Source organism: Bradysia coprophila, unplaced genomic scaffold (assembly GCF_014529535.1).
Source record: "Bradysia coprophila strain Holo2 unplaced genomic scaffold, BU_Bcop_v1 contig_200, whole genome shotgun sequence".
NCBI classification, from domain to species: domain Eukaryota; kingdom Metazoa; phylum Arthropoda; class Insecta; order Diptera; family Sciaridae; genus Bradysia; species Bradysia coprophila.
The window spans coordinates 1,069,537-1,090,075 of NW_023503464.1; the positions used below are offsets into that span (position 1 = coordinate 1,069,537).

A 20,539-nucleotide genomic window follows, 5' to 3' on the forward strand; every position below is an offset into this window, starting at 1 on the left:
TTTTATCTACCTAGGTGAAATAATAGCAGTGAAAAAGTGCTATTATTTCGCCGTCGGTAGATAAAATAGCGTATTCACCTCTGTCCAAATGTTTATTTAGACACTTGGGGTTATACCATTCGCCTTCGGCTCATGCAATAACTCCCCAAGTGTCTAAATAAACATGTGGACAGAGGTGAATAATCTACTATTAATAAGATAAAAGTGGCTAAGTCAGCGAAAAACATAAATTATTGTATATTAATGCCCGAAAACAAAATCTAAATTGTTTGTGTTGTAACCTATGAAAATGTTTGATCGATTTTTTTTTCTCGCATTTATATAGTTCAGAGGATTTTGTTTATTTGAATAAAATATTGAACGGAAATGATGAATTAGAAAAAACAAACAAATTAAACCACTCAAAATTCATGACAAAATTTCTCTAAAATCCTCTGTATGAAAACTGTTTTTGTTCAATTTAAAGCAAGCACTACCTCTCGAAATATGGTTCCAATGTTATCGTCAATGTTACTTTCTATTAATTACTCTTCGTTCGGGATTTAACATTCTAAGTAAAAATTCTTATGAACTAATATACGATAACAATCTTTATCACTAAAATGTTGTTAGAAACTTCACAGCTCTCTTATTGAAATAATTAAATTAAGAAAATTACCACTGTCGGGATCAGGAGGCGACATTACATAACTTCACTTCAGCCGGTGTTTTTTGATACGATACTGTATTAACTACTTCTTGCATCAGCTGAGTGAGTTCCTTGAACTCACAATCTTTGTTGTCCATCCACAGAGTCAGATCTTCGAACTTACACTCTCTCTTGTCCAATCGCAGAGTGAGTTCTTTCAATTACCCTTTCTCTTTACTCAGGCTTTTTTAGAACAAATGGGTAGTTGGGGCATTTGTAACACGCTGAAAGAATGTTTATAGTTCCATGTCAGCGATTATACGATAGGTTTTCATTTGGCAATTATGTCTAAGATATATGTCATTTCATTGTCGCTTTACAGATTGTGAGACTGATATCCAAATCATGTCAGAGTCGACAGAACAAGAGTTCCGAAATTTCGATTTTTCAATAGTAAATCTTCAACTCACCAGCACAGTCTTCAACTTCAATGTCTGCAACGCCATTTTGTTTGTCTAGGGTAGGACCAGTGAATCCACAAAGCTTGCGTCTAAGAATCACTTGATCTCCTGTAATGCTTTGGTAACATTAGAACGGGCCACTGGATCAGCAGCTGACAACAAAATTGTTAACAACCGCATTTTGGTGGGAATATCTGCGTCACACACTTCTGGCAGGACATTGATGCAACACGACAATTCATTACTGGTGCACTGGGACAAAGAGAAAAATGCGATTAACCGAGCGATTAACGAACGAACGATTCGAAACGATGTGGTGAAATCATTTAAGAGACTTACTGTGCAAATAATTCTTGTTGTGTCCCATAACCAAAATCATCGGAATAATTGCCTGTTCCTTCTGTCTTGTACTAGCTGAACGAATGTCGGAATGAAATCCGATTTTAGGAATTCCACAAAAAAAATTCACTCTACCATCGGCGTATCGTCCTGGCACAATTGCCGGAAATTGTTCCGCAGTTCTGCTTTGGGTGGCAACGAAAACCGGCAGAAATATGTTGAGCGGCAACAATGCGAAGCGCTTCAACAGCCTTGTCCCGTACAACCGTTTTTTCAGCTTCGGCTGAACTCTCCAAAAATGGAATCAAATACATTGCGTACTTCACATAGCGTCCACCAACAATGTCTGTGCTTAACAATCGATGTGACAGATGCATAGTTTTGTGAATGGCGTATTGGTGCCGTTGGTACGACTGATTTGCGAATATTAACATTAAACGATATCATTTTCAGAATGTATATTTTTAGCGGGAATATTTTGAAATAGAGCGAAAGAAGTTACAATTATACAAGGCAGAGAGTAATTGATTTTTTCTCGATTTTTCCACGAATCACATCCACCTTGAACTTAGTCAAATATGGTTCAATCATCAAAACATTCAGAGTGCAGAATTTGATAATTTCGGTAATTCACGCCGTAAGTGCACCTCAGAATTTGAATTTGAAGTGAGCGAATGAATAAAAAATGAACCGGAAAATAAATTTCATCGCTTCCTTGTATGAGAATGGAGCGTTTTTACCCCCTGTGTAAGTTAGACCCTCGCACGTTACATTTTTAATTTGAAACGCATTAAGAGGGTACAAGGGTTTAGCTGTGGACATAAACCAAATACTATGGCGCCACCTCTTTTAATTCAAATGAAATGCTCATTGTGTCTTCAATAACAAAAGAATCTGGAACATCGAAGACGGCCACCATAGAAATACTGTGAAAACAAGATGGCCGTCGTCGTAGAAGAATTTTTAATTTTACTTAATTTCGTCAAAACAAAAAGGATTTTTAAAAAAAGGAAAACATATTTTCGTGGTCAGCGACATAAGGAACGGTTTTGATATAGCAACTTATATGATTATTCTCGATTTACTGCCGAAAAAATGTACCTAAAGTGGAAAAAAAATTTGCCTTGCAGAAGTGTTTTAATTGTAAAAAATAGTTGTGAAAATCAAGTAATTTCATAAATGCGAAAACACATTTCTGTTAAGTAAGGTTCAAATGAACCGTTAATCCTCTTTTTGCTGTATTCCATCTCTTGAATCCTGAGAATTATGTTCCTAAACATGCCCTATTTTTCGCGCAATTTTGGTTCGTGTCCGAAGCTAAACCCTTGTACCCTCTTAACGGCGTGAAGTTCGATGTTTGTAAAAAGCGCTAAAAATGACAAATAAGGTAAAAGCACAGTAAAATGATCGATCATTTTATTTTGCTCTCATTTTATGTGAAAAACATCTTAAAATTTCATCTAAAAGTGTTCAAATTTTTGTAAATGTGGGTTTGTTAGAAAGTCTTCGTCCTTTTGAAAAACAGCAGACCGAAATCGGACGCAATTTCCAGTGGACTTTTTTACATGTGCCCAGAAAGGTATTCGACCCTAGAGCCAAAACCAGTTTCAAAAAAATTCTTCGAAGCTTGTGTGGCTAGTCGGAGTCCAGTTACGCGTTGCCCTCGAAGTACATGTAATTGCCTTTCTAATGACACCCCACACGATCATGTACGTTTCGTGTACCTCGAGAAATTTCTGTAAGTTTTCAGTCTTTTTTCGGTTGAAAACTTCTACTGTACATATCTCAGTGTGGATGAATTTTAAACCCAATAGGAACCTATTTGCCCCGGAAGTACATGCAATTACCTTTCTAATGACACCACACACGACCCTGTACGGCTCGTGTAACTGGAGAATTTTTTGTAAGAAAAGTTAATGTTTTCGGTTGTTGATCACAAGCTTGCTTCGAAGAATTTTGTTGAAACTAGCTTTGGCTTCTAAGGTCGAAGGTATTCTAGGACTAGGCACATATTAAAAATTTCACTGGAAAATGCGTTCGATTTCGAATTCCTCTGCATAAGATATTCAAATATAGCTTTGCTATAAAAATAGTCTTTGAATACTACACATTCATTTCTCACTACATAACCAACATTAATCATTCTCTAATGTACATCTCCAAACATCACTCTCACTTTTCCAATATTTTGTCTCCACTATCAGAATTTATGTACGCCGGAATTATTCTATTCTAGTGGCATCCTTGTCTTGGGATCTCTCACTGTGTCACCCATTCCCACAATCTTTTGGAGCTAGAAATATTCGTGAGAGGAAAACGAAGCTAAATTTGAACTGCGTTGTAGGCGAAAGAGGAATTCAATTACCAGCAGAAATGTAAGTTTAAAAAAGCAATGAAAAAGCGATTATATTATCTTAAAATACGATTTTTTCAGGGTGAACTCAAACACCTTCGCTTCCATGCCGCTTCATGAATTAAATTTTGAAGTACCACAAAAAATATTAATCGTCGCTACATCACGGTTATTATTTACTGAAAATGTGCAGATTGCAATACACATGCCTCAGTTCTACTATTTCGGTTTATCGATGAACATTTTTTAATCAAAGTGTTTATCTATTGTTTGCTAATCATTTATTCGAGAACATATAACAGCGTTCAACAACATGTTGTTGCAATTTTTCAGAGATTTTTTTTGGGTATATAAAGAGACGGCATCGCATAATGGAAATTAAAAACTTAAAAATGTCGAAAATTTTACTCATTGTAGTCGTCATTGCTTTCATAACACTTTCGGTAAAATTGTTAATTGTGTTTGGATTTTTCATTATTAATTGTCTCCTAATTTTGTTTAGAATACCTCGGCACAGGGACCGGGTTCGTGTACTGGACTAGGTTCTTGTACTGGAGCAAATTCTGGAACTGGGACTGGCTGCTGCACGGGAGCCAGGTTTGTGTTTCAATCATTTTGATTATTTAAATCGATGTCATTCACCGTTCGTTACCATGAAACTAATGAAATATTTTGCATCAAATTGGACACAGATCTTGTAGCGGTGATAACACTGGCTCAGGAATGGGGTCGTGTACGGGTAACGATTCCTGCAGAAACCCAGGAAGCGGTTCTGGTCATGGTCAATGTACTACTCCTAACTCATGCTAACTGCTTGATGGAATGACCTCAAACTTATATGCCATCTAGGATACACTCTCCTAGCGTGAAGATGTAACAAAAAAAATGTTTACTAACAACTATTTAATTGTAATAAAAACATTTTTGCTGTCATAAATACAACACTTATCAATCATCGTGATAGCAGTGACTATCGACATCGGTTCAATCTATATTAGTAGATGGGGGAGATTGGAGAGAAGTTTCAACAAACATATCTTACTGTCAACAAAATCATAATGTCGGGTTATAGGTTTATAGAAGATTGACTTGCCGACAACGTAAATCAATCGCTTCACACGAACAATATTTTCATGGACAATGTGATCGAAAATTTAAATTTTTGACAAACTATTTGTTTTTTTAACTTTGAACCTCAAAAGACCGACTCGCAGGCTGAGCCACCACTGATATTTGCCATAGTCAAGATAACAATTCCCCAAATTTTGAAAGAGTTATCCAATTTAAAGCAGAAATTCTAGGTCCCACTTTTGGGTGGGTCAGATCTTTTGACTGTCTCAAAGTTTCAAACTATTAGGGCAATTCCCGACCCGAGTTTAATTTTTTATGCTGGAGTATAAAAGTTTAAAGTTGAAGATTTTGACATTATAGTAGATGTAAATTTGATGATTGTTGACTGAAAAATATTACCTTTTTAGTCGACGAATTTTGGCAAACAAACTGCCTGTGTGTAGCAAATGATCTCAGGAGTCCGGTTAACTAATTAGTTTTTCAATTGGACAAATATCTTGCGAGCGATAAGAGTTTGGAAAAACGGAATTTACATATTGATCACCTCATGATTTCAAAGTCTTATCGTTCGCAAGATATTTGTCCAATTGAAAAACTAATTAGTTTACCGGAATGTTTACCGGAGTTTTGGATTAAACGCCCGGTTTTTTGGCTGCGAAATCAGGAATGAATGGTGTGCTTACTACTTGTCAACAAGCGTGCGAAACGTTAGTGTTAGAAACAAATGTTTGTTTATTGCAGATAAAAGATCGTCAACGATAATGTCTGAAGGATATCGTACAGCTTTTACCGACGGTGATGGGAATAACGATGATGAATTGGTCTATTCGCCTCGGATCTTGCGTGAGCTGGTATGCTCAGTCGAAATGAAGTTGAACATCAAGGAAGCGGCGTGTAAACGGGACACGATTTCGAGGGTAATCAATAGACCAGCGCTGTTTCCCTATGACATCAGCTACACTGACGCTAACCTGAACGATTGTTTGGAAAAAGTACTGGAAAAACCTGCAAAAGTCCAACCAGCATTTTTCCTTTTATCCGAACTAAACCGCCGATGGATTTGTCTTCGAATTTGACAAAGCTAATTCGTGACTCCAATGCTGCAGCAAGTACCTATGCTACGATGACAAATGCGACCAGTACAACTGTTTCAAAGTTCTTAAGCAATCTCGATTCGATTCTGAACCCTTATGTGGACAGGAAAGCGAACCAAATCGCCCAAATCAAACGCACGAATTTGTCAACTTTGGGATTTGCACCCACACCGCGGTCAGTGTCAATGCCAGGGCTATCCGTGCCCGGAAAGCGGAATTTGAAAGCGAATTATGAGGAAGCGTCTGTGCATGATCGAGAAGGGGCTTTGCACGATAATGCAACCGAGTCAACGAGTTCTGTTGCTGAGCATGGGCGTGTAACTCCGAGTCAAGTGGTAGCTAGCATCAGTGCTGGAGTCTTTGCAGATTTTTCCGCTGACGGTCTGAAAGTGATACTTACCTCGGCTAAACGCGTTATGCGACCGGATGGTTTGCTCTGAAAGGTGCTAATGCATTTCTGTGTTCGCTCAGTGGTGAGTCGCTGTTTTGGTTTTGATTATTTTAATTGTTTTTTAGTTTTTAGGTCCCTATGACCTGGACTCTGTGTTTTGTTAATTATGAGGATCTCCGTTTGAAATAAAGGATTATTGCAGTTTTGTTTAAGTGTTCTCTTTTCATTCCGTTTGGCCCTCTCGTTTCTGTCTCACTCGTGAGTACTTGGTGTTAAGTTGAAGAAACTGAGTCGACGTACTAGCATGCCATGAAGTCTGGTTTCATCTCACTGTCCCGCTGTTTCTGCCATTAAATTTCCTATGTGGCTTTCCTTCCCACTTTTGTGAGTTTTTCTGAGTTTCTACTGAGAGTGGTGTTTGTGGAGTGAAAAAGTCAAGTGGAGCGCGAATCGATGCTGGATTTGTTTCTGAGGTTCAACCTGCCCGAGAATTCTGTACATACGAGGATTGAACGTGAGAAGTTACGGCTGTGTCACAAGTAAAGTTTTGCTGCTGTGTTGTTCTCTTATGCTTTATTGTTTATACTGTTGATGAGCCAGTTGCCTATCCTTTCTGTTGTGTTTTTGCGCTGCGCCTTGGTTTGGGATGATTTTCTTCATAGCAGCCATGAGTTTGATGAATTTCCTCCATCAGTAGATGACACGTTGTTCTCTTCATGGAATTATTTACCACTTGTTCAACATTATAACTCCACAGCTGTCTTGTGTAAGGGACCAGCAGAAGCAACTGAAGATGACTAGACCACGCTAGCCTCAGACCGCTGCTGGTACCCGAGGTCGAAACAGCCATTCAATGTCATTCCACTTTACGTGATGAGTGGGAAAGGGAAGGGCTTTTGCCATGTTCGTTTGTTTCTTGTTTTTTCGTTGTTTTTTCATGGTTTTGTCTCCTGTTGTTGGTGTTTCAGTCACCTAGTCTGCCTCTGACCTGTAGACTCCCAGCCCTGAATTAAGTTGACAGCCAATAAATGAGGAAAGGACAGTTAAGACGGTTTTTATTTGTTTTTATGCGAAAATAAACGAGAAGTAAGTATTCGTCTTGTTGTTTCATTTTGTTTTCTTAATAAATTGAACGGCTTGAGGGTTTCTTGTGTTTTAATGTCTGTCTGATAGGTCCTGGCTCTCCTCTGTTTTCTGTTTCGTTTTCTTAGTGTGTTCTGTCTGAGCTTCTTGTGTGTGCAGCCAGTCCGTTGCTAAAGCGTAACGTACAAAAAACCCCGGTACGGTACCTCAGAATGGTGCCTATGAATGATTGCCTTTAGAATTTAAAATTGTCAAGGAATAAAAAAAAGATCACAATTTGTGCCTTTCTTTGTTACATTTAACGTTTTTAATCACATTGCCATACATTTTTAATCATAGTGGTATTGTTACGGTGTACGGTGTATTTTCTGCTGTGAAACTTTTAAGTTAATAAGTTTAACAAAGCAATGAAAAAGCGATTTGTATGCTTGCTAAGAGGACCGAAAGTAAAGCTGTCAATTCGCGGGGCGAAAGCTTTCGCTTGAATTGACATTTCTTTACTTTCGGTCCTCTTAGCAAGCATACAAAACTTAATACGTAACTCTTTCGGCCTACTCAATCGATACGTTAACTCATTCACTGGAAATCATTCCACAAGCAAGATACTGGTAGTTTTACATGTCTATACGTCTCACTACGAAATTCTCATTGAAATTCAATTTTGAGTTCTGGGAATAGTCTGATCCTTGCTATTCCCACCTCTAGAACTCGGGCAGCTTCCGGATTTTCGAATTGCTTCTTGGGTATTTCCTGTTCAAATGGGATTATTGAGATGTTCCTAGGTTGGTTCCTAGGAAAAGATATCTCTTTCTCATTCCCAGATCAAGAACTCGAACTTTTTGAGTAATTTTGAACTGCTTCTTGATTATTTCCAGTTCAAATGGGATTATTGAGATGATACTAGGTTGGTTCCTAGGAAAAGGTAGCTCTTTCTCATTCCCAGATCAAGAACTCGAACCTTTTCAGGAATTTTGAACTGCTTCTTGGTTATTTCCAGTTCAAATGGGATTATTGAGATGATACTAGGTTGGTTCCTAGAAAAAGCTAGCTCTTTCTCATTCCCAGATCGAGAACTAGAGCATTTTGAAGATTTTCGAGCTGCTTCTTGGGTATTTCCTGTTCAAATGGGATTATTGAGATGATACTAGGTTGGTTCCTAGGAAAAGGTAGCTCTTTCTCATTCCCAGATCAAGAACTCGAACCTTTTGAGGAATTTTGAACTGCTTCTTGGTTATTTCCAGTTCAAATGGAATTATTGAGATGATACTAGGTTGGTTCCTAGGAAAAGGCAGCTCTTTCTCATTCCCAGATCAAGAACTCGAACCTTTTGAGGAATTTTGAACTGCTTCTTGGTTATTTCTAGTTCAAATGGGATTATTGAGATGATACTAGATTGGGTTCTAGGAAAAGGTAGCTCTTTTTCATTCCCAGATCAAGAAATCGAATATTTTGAGGAATTTCGAACTACTTCTTGGTTACTTACTGTTCAAATGGGATTTTTGAGATGATTCTGGGTTGCTTCCTACGAAAAGGTTCTCCTTCTTATTTCTAGCTCTAATATTCTTATATATTTGGCACGTTTTACTGATTATTCCTTGTCAAAATGAGATTATTGAGACGCTAGCATGCTTTCACATTCCAATCAATTCAAATTTTATTTTTAAACAAATATATCAATTTTCACAACGTCTTGTAGTGATATTCAAAGAAACAATTCTTGTCTTCTTCTAGGCAAAGGTGAACTTTACACTTATAACAAAACACAGACGATTTTGAATTGCATGTTGCTAGTCCACATTTTACAGCTGTTTCGGAGCATGCAGGGAGATGATCGCGTCTGTCATACCGGGGATCTTCGACTACGCGACCTTTTTGCGTTTTGTCTTTTCGACCACCATTTCTGTCTCTAAAAAATTCCATGCACGGAAAATGTGTATCAATTTCTTCGAGCACAGCAATTCACCAACAAACCTATCACTGCTCTCAGACATGCCCAAGCTGATGTACGTTTACCAAAAACAACCCAGGGAAATCAAATTTAAAACAATTTTTTGTGAACTTAAGACTTCAACAATATACACGAGTGACCATTCCAACTAAGAACGAATGTGAGTGATAGACGTCAACAATATCGTGTAATTCTTGGAAAAATTCAATACAAACTGGATCCAGTTCAAAGACCGTACACTCTACCCATGACAGAGTGACGCAAGTTCTAAACACCAAATTATATCGTCAAATAATTTCATTTTTTATTTCTTTCCGATACACAAAATTCAAAGGAAATTCGTCATAGTCTAGACTTCTTATTTCTAAAAAAAATTATAAAGCTTCGACTGTTGAATGGTGAACGGAACTTTAGCGAGTGTTTTTTACGATTAGAATAAAAATGGAAGGAAGGAATTGAAGGAACTTGAACTATTTCTTGTGATATTCCATGAAACAGTTTCGCTTTAGATTCAAACACAGATGAACATTACACTTCAAACATGCGACCTGTGATTTCAAATCACAACCTTTCACTTTGCATCTCAAACAATTTTTGGTTTTGATTGGACAGTGGTCGAATCGATCATAGCGAATACTTTCGTCCGTACGACAGCTCTCTCGTGTCTTATCAACACGGGTTTGTTTAGAACGAACCTCATCTAGTGTGATGCGTGCAGTTCGTTTTGTAATCGATTGCGAATATACGAGTTGGTCCGACAGTTGCATTCGGAATGCCAGCAAATCCATTACTTGTCTTTTCGGAATATTTGATTTTTCGCAGTCCATTTTATATTCGATGTGAGATTGAACAACTGCGAAATCGATGAAATGCGTAATCATCCTCAATGTCCACTTCTTCGATCGGATGAAAATTCGGTAGTAGGCAATCATTTGGTTCATTTTATCGACACCACCCATGTTCAGATTGTAGTCACGGACAATCTGTGGACGACTTATCGAAATCTTCTGTTTCGAAATCTTGTCAAAACGAACAGCTGTATCGGCCTGGCCAACGCCAACATAATTCGATGCGAGCGCAACACATTTATTATCGTACCATTTGACACAGGACACTGACCCATTAGAGCTCACTAGCTCTTCCGAGCATCCTCGTCCATTTTTTTTCATATCGGCGTCAGATGAAAATGGTGGCTTTGAAAATCGATCTAATCTTACAGTTCCAGCAGCGTAGACCTTCTTCTGTGCCAAAATTTCGAATACAGGAAATGTTGAAAAATAATTGTCAAAAAACAGTTTGTGTCCGGGTCTGTCTATACGATTAGCCAATTGCAAGACCATCGTTGCTCCTGATCCAAATGTCTCCAAAGTTTTCGGATCGAATTCAGTCGATGAACCTTGATAGCAAATGAAATCATACGCAAGGCCACTTTTGCCACACAGCACTAGGTTTTTGATTCCCCATTTGATCTTTGGCTTGTTTTTCACGTACTGTTTGACGCCTTTACAGACTCGTCCACGAAGAGGGATCATTTGTTCATCGATAGCAAGGTTCTCTTCGAGTGGAAGTTCTAAACATCTTTTTCTCACCGAATCCATAAGTGGACGAACTCGAACAAATTTGTCGGTGCAGTTTTCCGGTATTTTCTGGACATCGATGAGATGTAGGTTCGTTCGCAGCAAGTAAAATCGGTACTCTGGAATCTCTTCGAACATTTTACATTTGAAATGCTTCCCGTAAAACATTTCGATCCGTGGCAACTTCAAATTCCCCATCATTACTTGCAGCCCGAAGAATTGCTTGATTTCAATTTTATTGGTAGGTCTCCATTTTTTCGTTTGTTGTTGTTCAGCGTATGTGTTGGTAAAAGTAACAATGTCGTCGAACAGCGATTCCGGAATATATCTCATAAAATACGTCAGCGGAGAGAAATAATCTTCAACTGGATCGTCAGTCTCCGCTTGTTCGTATGGAAAACTTTGACTGTTGATAGTGCCCCGACACCATTTCACGTCACATTTGGCTGTCCACGTCCATTGATGGTCAACACCGATTTGAGCAACACTGTTATTCAATTCCACCGATAATTCTTCGTTTTCCAATATCTCCTCATCAGAACAAGATTCAACAAAGTGTTCCTCGTCAGGCGTAAGCACAGCGCTACCGATACGTATACGTTTGATTGGCGATTGCACCGGCTCATCTTCCGAACAGTCTGTATCACCGTCAGAATCGTCTATATCGGAATCCACAAAACAATCCCATATCCCTTCAGTTAAAACTCGAGCTTTGGTTTTGACTCTGCAATGACGTAAAGGCAAATACGAAAAAATGTCTTAGTGAAACCGAATTGATAAAAAAAAACAACAGAAACTCGATCATCGAAAACGAATTGACACTAACCTTTGGCTTCGTTTCACTGTACAATTTCGCTTCGGTGGCATTGTACAATTTGTATTCCTTGAAATTTTGTACAAATAAAATTTGGATGGACAGGAAAATTGCGAAATACTGATTTGATCGAAATTCAAAATTTTTGACAAAAAATAATTATTCGCTTACTACGATCAAGAGATAAAAACTTTTATATGTATGGTATGGTAATACTAACATTATACATCAGCTCGGAGAGGGAGCTTGGGTTTATCTTTGCATCGACACATAAAAAATTATCTGCACCTATGTCCAAATGTTTTATTGTTTATTTAAAAGCGAAAAAAGGCTGCAAGGCGCAAACAGTAAAAAACGATCTTTTCAAAAACAAATATTTGACTAGGTGGATTATGATCTGCGCATTTGGACACAGGTGCATAATATTTACTTTATGGACATTGTGAGTCTACAAACCAAAAATTTAAGTATTTTGACCTAAAGAAAAATATTTCTCTTCCTACATTCAAATCACTATAGTATATTTCGTACCTAGCGTGTGAGAAGTTTCCAGAACGAGCCGAAGCCGAGTTCAGGAATCTAATACGCTAAAAGAGACTTTTAGTCCGTGGTACGAATAATATTTTTCATATCCGACGGAGGTCCAAGGTATGAAAAAGTATATTTTTTAACAAATGGACCACGTACTATGCGTAAATTTGAAGAACAAATGTTCAACAAAATGTAAATCATCATTCTCATATGAACTCATGGGGTATATACCTACGTAATCAATGAAGATTACTCGCCTTGAGGTTCCAGATTCAGTAAACACGTCTTAGCCTATTTAAACCATGCTAAAACATGATATTTTCGATATGGGTGATTTTTCACCCAATCCAAGGGAATGAGTTAATAACTATTTCTCAGGGTGAGCTCAGTTCACCTTCGCTCTCACGCTTCATGAATTGAATTTTGAAGTACCACAAAAAATATTAATCGTCGCTACATTACGGTTATTATTTACTGAAAATGTGCAGATTGCAATACACATGCCTCAGTTCTATTATTTCGGTTTATCGATGAACATTTTTTAATCAAAGTGTTTATCTATTGTTTGCTAATCATTTATTCGAGAACATATAACAGCGTTCAACAACATGTTGTTGCAATTTTCAGAGAGATTTTTTGGGTATATAAAGAGACGGCATCGCATAATGAAATTAAAAACTTAAAAATGTCGAAAATTTTACTCATTGTAGTCGTTATTGCTTTCATAACACTTTCGGTAAAGTTATTAATTGTGTTTGGATTTTTCATTATTAATTGTCTCCTAATTTTGTTTAGAATACCTCAGGACAGGGACATGGTTCGTGTACTGGAGAAGGTTCTTGCACTGGATTCAATTCTGGAACTGGGACTAGCTGCTGTACGGGAGCCAGGTTTGTGTTTTAATTATTTAAATCGATGTCATTCACCGTTCGTTAACATGAAACTGATAACTCATTTTGCATCAAATTGGACACAGATCTTGTAGCGGTGCTAACTCAGGTGCAGGACAATCGTCGTGTACGGGTAGTGATTCCTGCAGAAATCCAGGAAGCGGTGCTGGTAATAGTGAATGTACTGCTGCTAACTCATGCTAACTGCTTGAGGATGTAATGACCTAAAACTTATATGCCATATAGGATATACTCTCCTAGCGTGAAGATGTATCAAAATAATGTTTACTAAAAACTATTTGATTGTAATAAAAACATTTTTGCTGTCATAAATACGACACTTATCAATCGTCGTGACTGATTTATTCAATAGATTTAAGTCGGCCTTCTGTTATCAATGTTATCGAAAATTTAAATTTCCTTACAAATTATTTTATACTTGACGGTAGTGCAATCCAAGGTAAATATAGTGAGGAGGTAATGTCATATATACAAGTAAATCGTAGTCAACCATTTTAAAAAAAGATGTCAGTTGCATCGAACTTATGTGCTAGGCCGTGCGTCTGAATGGCATTACCTCCTCATTATATTTACCTTGGTGCAATCACTCATTTTTGCGGGAGGGACAAGCAAAGTATATAAACACTGAAGGCAATGCAAATCCACAGTTACATACGGATCCAAACTTTCAGGTGAATTTTAGCTCATTTATATTGCACTGTTGCACACTATTGAATTCGTTTGCGTCAAGTTGCATCTAGTGGTTAATTTCGAAAGATTTAGCGGCGTTATGTTGCACAAGTCTAAGTTAGACAACATACGAAAATGAATTCACCTGAAAGTTTGGATCAGTAATTTCTCTGATCCGCTGAGGGTCTACTTTGGGGACGAGAACAGTTGTCACAATCTATAGTATCGACATATGGACTACATTTTGTAATAACCAAGTTTCTACCATTTAAAAAATGTCTTTTTAACATGGTTATTGCAAAATGCTGCTGATATATTATTGTTATATATTTGAAATTCGTTTAATAAATCGTTTGAATTGTATGAGTTGAGGTCTGGGAATTCTCATGCGTTCGTAGCTCCAAATGTTCGTAACTTGACAGTTACGTTATTAAAATACAATAAGTATAAAACCATAAAACCACAAGAATCATCACAGGAGGTGAATTTTATCATCAACTGTGGTGTGTCACCCGCGTATCTGTATCTGCGTGACCTTCCTTACAGCCTTGGTGGTTTCGTCTCATTTCAGTTTTCAAGCGCAAAAATGTCCTGTGCGAGTTGTGATGAAAGTTAAGTTATTCGGTGCCGAAAGTTTACTACTAGTACCAAAAAATTGAATGTTTCATCACTCGTGACAAAATACACTATTATAGAAATCTAATGACCGACTCGTGAGTTAGAGCCCTTGGTGAGAACCAGGTACAAGACGCCAAGCGTTTTTTGCAGATAGGTTGAGAAATCTGGAACGGATTTCGACTATTTTTGCTTTATTAGATAGGTATTGCTCATACCAACCAGGAAAAAAAGTTTATGAAATTCAGTACACCCGACCTAAGAGTGAGCGCATATCCGGCTACGCGGCTGTGCAGTAAACGTGGTGTTTTTATGCCTATAGAGGTCCATATCTACTATATCTCCAAGGTTCCGAAAGAACATGTTGAGACACTCACGAACACAAATTTTGACAATGTAACCATATTTTGTTAATACATTATAGTTTGTATGAAAAGAAAACTTAAAAAAAAAATATTTTTATCAAGTTGACATATCATACAATCTCTAACAAAACCTGTCTAAATTGTCAAAATTTGTGTTTCACTGCCTTCGCGATCAACTCAGAAATGTCTTAACCTGTTCTGTCAGAACCTTGTATATCTCGAGTAAACTTTGACCGAATTTCATGATTTTTCTTTGAATGTAATTAAGACCGTAAAGCGGTGATAAGAAAATGATACGCAGAGAATTGCTGTCAAGAAAGAGGTGATTGGTTTTTCCCTTGACTGAAAGTCATGGGTCTTACGAATGATAAACACTCAAAAATGTTTGTCACACAATGTTCACTACTATGATTGAAAATACATGGAATGTATGACCAAAAACATTAAATACAGAAAATGTTTGTCACACTTTGTTCATTCCTTGTTACCACGACAACGAAGACGTCTAAGATTGAGAAGTCCATCAAGTTTAAAGAAGTGGCTCTTAAACATCCATGGACATCGAGGGCGATTTTGACAACACGGGCTTTGAAATTATGCGCAGGGCGCTTGTAGAGAGAGGAGTAGAGCCATTTGTAGTAAGGTTGATTTGCAGTATGCTCAGAAGTAGAACTGTGGAAGCAGATGTAAGCGGCCACAAAACTAATATCTGGGTAGTGAATTGCTGTCCTCAGGGCGGAATTCTTTCTCCACTGCTTTGGATCTTAGTTGTGGATTCACTTATACGAGACTTGAACGGGAAGGGCTTCTTCGCTCAAGGTTACTCCGACGATCTGACCATTATGATCAGAGGTAAGTTTGAGAGTACGCTTGACGACCGCCGTGGAAGTTGTCGAGGACTGGTGCCAGGAAAACGGCCTCAGTGTAAATCCTAAGAAGACGGAGTTCGTATTATTCAGCAGAAGGCATACGGGATCAAATCTTTCGGGAAAACTGAGGCTGTTCGGTAAAGAAATTGAGCTTAGCTGCAAAGTCAAGTACCTAGGCGTTATACTTGATAGTAAGCTCAATTGGATAGCGCACGTTAGCGACAAAGCGCAGAAAGCGAAAACGGCTTTCTGGATTTGCAGAAACTCCTTCGGGAGGAACTGGGGTTTACCATCTAAAGGTATTCTGTGGATCTATGAGACAGTAATTAGACCAATGATGAGTCATGGATGTGTGGTGTGGTGGCCTCGGCTGGACATAGAAAGTGCTAGAAAAGTTATGATAGATGTACAGAGGCTAGTGTGCGAATCTATGATCAAGGCGCTTATGTCGCCGGTCATTACCTCCAAGTTAATAAAAGAGTGTAATACCTAAACGAGATTGGTCAGACAAATCGGATCACACTTGTTTGGGTACCTGCACACTCTGGAGTGGAAGGAAATGAACTAGCTGATGAGATGGCTAGAGCTGGCTCCTCCTCATTGGCGTGCGGACCTGATCCACAAATCCCTATACCTCAATCGCTTTGCGTGAGAGCTCTGAAGGATTGGGTGAAGGTTAAACATGCTGAACGGTGGCGAGAATATGAAGGAGGAAGACATACGAAATTCTTCTTTTCTAAACCGACCGGTAAATGGTCCAAGGAACTGGTCAGCATGGACCGGAATCGCATTGCGAGGGTGGTAGTGGCGATAACCGGACACTGTGGCCTGAACAGGCACCTTAGGAAAATGAGGCTCTCGGATACATCTGAGTACACCTGCGGCCTGGAAGATTACACCTTGACCAATCGACGAGGAATTAAATCCTTTAGGTTAACGAGACGGGAAATCTTAGAGATGTTCTTAAAAGAATTTTTCAGTTATCGCTTGGTTCTACGATAACTCGAGTAGTTTTCGACAGATTTCCTATTTTTTTTTTTTATTCGACGAGGAAATTAATTTCTGAAGTTAAGTTCGAAGATGGTCTATAACAGATGGGTGATCTTAGAGATATTCTTAAAAGAATTTTTGAGTTATCGCTTGATAACATGATAACTCGAGTAATTCTTAACGGATTTCCAAAAAAAAAAAATATTCGAAGAGGAATTAAATTTTTGAGGTTAATTTTGAAGATGGGCTATAACGGACAGATGATCTTACTGATATTCTTGAAAGAATTTTTGTCTTATCGCTTGATAGCACGATAGCTTAAGTAATCCTCAACAGATTAAAAAAAATATTATTCGACTAAGAATGAAATTCGTGAGGGTAACCAGATCATCATCTGTCTATATAGTCTACTTATCATACTCGGGCTAAGTTCGTTAATCGAAATACTGGAGTAATAATCTGCGATTTATTCCGAAAAAACTTGCTGTCTATGCTAGAAAAAAAAAATTAACGAGTGTGAACTTTGCGGTCAGAGCGAAGCGAGGGCCGTAATCACACGAGTTGCATACCTTATTCATAAGCAAATAGGGCCAATTTTCAGTAGAACATCGAAAATATTTAATATCTATGATATTTTTGTAACAATTACTATTGAGAAAATATCAGTCAAGGGACTTGACCCACCCATAAGGTGGGGCCTAGTGTTTTAGAGATAACTATATTGATTTAGCTGTAAAGTGTCCAGTGGCCATTGATAGTTTTATATAGACAAATATAGCCGTGTATTCGCGATTTGCTACAGAGGGTGCGACGCGATGCGGAAAAAAATCGAAAGTACTTATTTCCGATTTTCACATTCTTTGTACATAGAAAGCGGTGACATGCTTGCGAGGGGTAACTCACTTCTAGATTAAATGGATTAAATGGTATTAAATGGATTTAATGGATTTAATGGATTAAATGGATTTAATGGATTAAATGGATTTAATGGATTAAATGGAATAAAAATTGGATTAAATGGATTAAATACGAAAAAACTTCATTTTACAAAATACTGTAAAAGTCTTAAAAATTGTTGATTTTGATCGAACCACGTACTACAACTCATACTACAATGTAAAAAAGAGAAAAAAATCCACTTTTAGGAGTTTTTGGTGTAAAGTGGATTAAATGGATTAAATAAATTTAATACCATTTTATCCAAAAAAAAATTCCTTTACCTCACGAGTACTTAAACGAGCTGGTGATCGTGCAAATCTATTTTTCGCAATTACTTTACAAATTTTTCAGGTGGGTAGCCTAATTATTTCGGTAAAACAAAAAATTTTTTTTTGGATTAAATGGATTAAATGGATTTAATGGATTAAATGGATTAAATGGAAGTGCGTCACCCCTCGCATGCTTGTGTAGTGTGAAAAAATCGAGAGTACTTGTGTCTGATTTTTAAATTTTTCGACATAGAGAGTAACGCCCCCTGCAAATCGCCAATTGTGAAAGGATAAATTTAAATCTGAAGATTTGAAGGTATAATTTGCAGGAATATAGGACAACCAGCTACATTGCTAAACTATTGGTAAGGGTGTCTCATAGAGTCATACTCGAGTGGTGACAAGGTGGCTAATCGGCACCCGAAAATTACATGGGTATACAAAGAGATGTTTAAAAATGACAGCGCCACCATGCCAACTCCCGAGTGTAACTCCATGGGGTGCCTCTTAATGTTTTTTTTTTCGAGATCTCTCGGCACACTCAAGGGACTTAATCACATTTTTCGTTACACAAGTTCCTCTGTCTAAGAAATATTGAACTGACTTCAATTCTCTTGTTTCTTCCTTAGAGTGCTTAAAGCCTAGAAATAAATCTCTTGCTAATCACTATTCGGTAAGATGACTGGCATTCTCTCATATCACACAAAACTATATCTGTCCTTGGGCAAAGCAATTTTTTTCACTGGACCGCAAACCAATTAATACCAATTGAGCGGCCTTGTATTAGATTTATTGATAATCTTGTCAATTAGTATTACATTCCCAACCATAAAAATACGATCTATAAATTGAATATGTTCGGAACTTGACAGTAGAGTTCCGATTATATCGGATTAAATTCAGAACTTGTCTTGTCAGGTTACTACAAAGCGAATCACATGTTACATCGATTTATTTGCCAATTGTTTTTTGATGAGCAGATCGGTAGAAATCGATTTTCGTTTTGTCGGTGAGTTCTTCGAAGCCCACGATGTCGTTGGTGTCGACCCTCATTTCAATAAATCGTCGCATCAGTTGGTCCATAATTCCCTTGTCATAAGCTGCTAGCCTAAGATTATCATAAAGTTAAGTCAGCGAACCAGCGAATTATGTTCGATGCGTTAATCTACCTGTAAACATCGACAAAGTTATGCCGGTTAACATCCATGACGTTGAAGGCTTCCTTAGCTGCTTTTTCAATGCATTCGACATTGTATTTGTTGGCTAGCATACCCAATTCTAATGTCACGACTGGATCATCGTTAAAATAGATTTTGTGCGTATGCAACGCATCGACAAACATCTGCACAATATTGTGCCCGAAGTCATGAATTACAATCTCACCGGATTGAGATTCTTGTGTGTAGTTTTTGAATGTGGCTCTGAATACGTCCGAAACGGCACACAATGCAAACTTAAACGATCCAATTCTTGTCCCATCGACCACGAAATAGACATCGTAGTCCGTCTGCTTCATCATTTCCTTGAAGGCTGTCGATAAATCATCGCCGAGATTGACCTCCTCCATTCTATTAGCTGTTACCGGTGCATCGGTGTGAGCTGCACCACCGTCATTATCTTCGCTTTGAACGGGCCAGTCGCTTAGTTCGGATGTCTCGAATGTCATATTGGGGAAATGTATCAAAAAGTCGAGAATGCCCTCGTTGTTTACAATGTCGTAGCATGGCGATCGGTAAATACCGACAACTGCATCCGAAACCGTAGTTGGTGGCAGTACAATGGCATTCATTCCCTTGATCACGCGGAATGTGCAGCCCTGGATTTTGTAGTTAAACGAGGGATGGTACACATAGATCCACAGCCCGAATTCGTTTCCGACGTCGTCGGAGTAATTGAGCACCGTATAAAATCGAAATTTTTCTCGTCGTTTATCAGAATAATCGGTACTTGGCAAACCGATGAAACAGGTGTCTCGTTCTCCAACAAAGTCATCCAGTCGCAGGAGTAATGTTTTTGAATTGTGGACATATAACTGTATAGCTTCGCTGCAGTAAAATGCGGTACTCATTTTTCAAAAAACGATCAAAAATGCTTGATGACAAACTCAACTGATTAAATTTTCGACAAAACACTGCCGTCTGGCATTACGTTTTTTTAAACTGACAAGTTGACATTGAAACACATGCTCTATCCTTATCCCTCTATCTCACCTTTTATCGAAAGCAACGAAAATAGTACATTGAATGACAAGGGGCGAAAGTAAAAAAATTCAACCGTGTGCGAGAGTTGGAGCCCGCGCCGAAGGCAAGGGCTCTAATCGCACAGGTTGAATTTTTTTACTTTTGGCCCGAGTCGTTCATACTTTTTTTTTTGATACCAACATTGAAAATTGATACGTATCGCAAACATCGCAACAAAATGTTGAAATAAAAAGGCATTTAGCCAGAAAATGCGGGGGTCGAGGGGCGGCAGCCCCCTGGTATATGAAAAATTTAATAATTTAGCCATCACAACAGTAAAAAAATTAAGATATAACTAACAAATCATTCAGTAACAAAAAGTATCAACTTTGTATGCTAATTTCAATAAGAACACTGGCGCACAGTGTTTTACAATTTTGAT

General features: G+C 38.0%; 2 protein-coding genes and 1 long non-coding RNA gene across 3 annotated transcripts; all 3 read right to left on the bottom strand.

The window, feature by feature from the left end:
* Positions 1–718: 718 nt before the first annotated feature.
* Positions 719–1,545, bottom strand: LOC119075383. Its single transcript, XR_005087383.1, has 3 exons — positions 1,429–1,545; positions 1,099–1,341; positions 719–912 (listed from the first exon to the last, which is right to left on the bottom strand). It is a non-coding gene; the product is annotated as an uncharacterized LOC119075383 (long non-coding RNA).
* Positions 1,546–8,464: 6,919 nt separating this feature from the next.
* On the bottom strand, positions 8,465–13,792 carry LOC119075391 (piggyBac transposable element-derived protein 3-like). Its single transcript, XM_037181832.1, has 4 exons — positions 13,775–13,792; positions 11,737–11,828; positions 10,064–11,669; positions 8,465–8,536 (listed from the first exon to the last, which is right to left on the bottom strand). Exons 1-4 carry the CDS (start codon positions 13,790–13,792, stop codon positions 8,465–8,467), a joined length of 1,788 nt encoding a protein of 595 aa, XP_037037727.1.
* Positions 13,793–18,696: 4,904 nt separating this feature from the next.
* LOC119075384 lies at positions 18,697–20,085 on the bottom strand. Its single transcript, XM_037181824.1, has 2 exons — positions 19,087–20,085; positions 18,697–19,025 (listed from the first exon to the last, which is right to left on the bottom strand). The coding sequence occupies exons 1-2, from the start codon at positions 19,983–19,985 to the stop codon at positions 18,869–18,871; spliced, it is 1,056 nt and encodes a 351-aa protein (XP_037037719.1). The 5' UTR covers positions 19,986–20,085; the 3' UTR covers positions 18,697–18,868.
* Between the last annotated feature and the right edge of the window lie 454 nt (positions 20,086–20,539).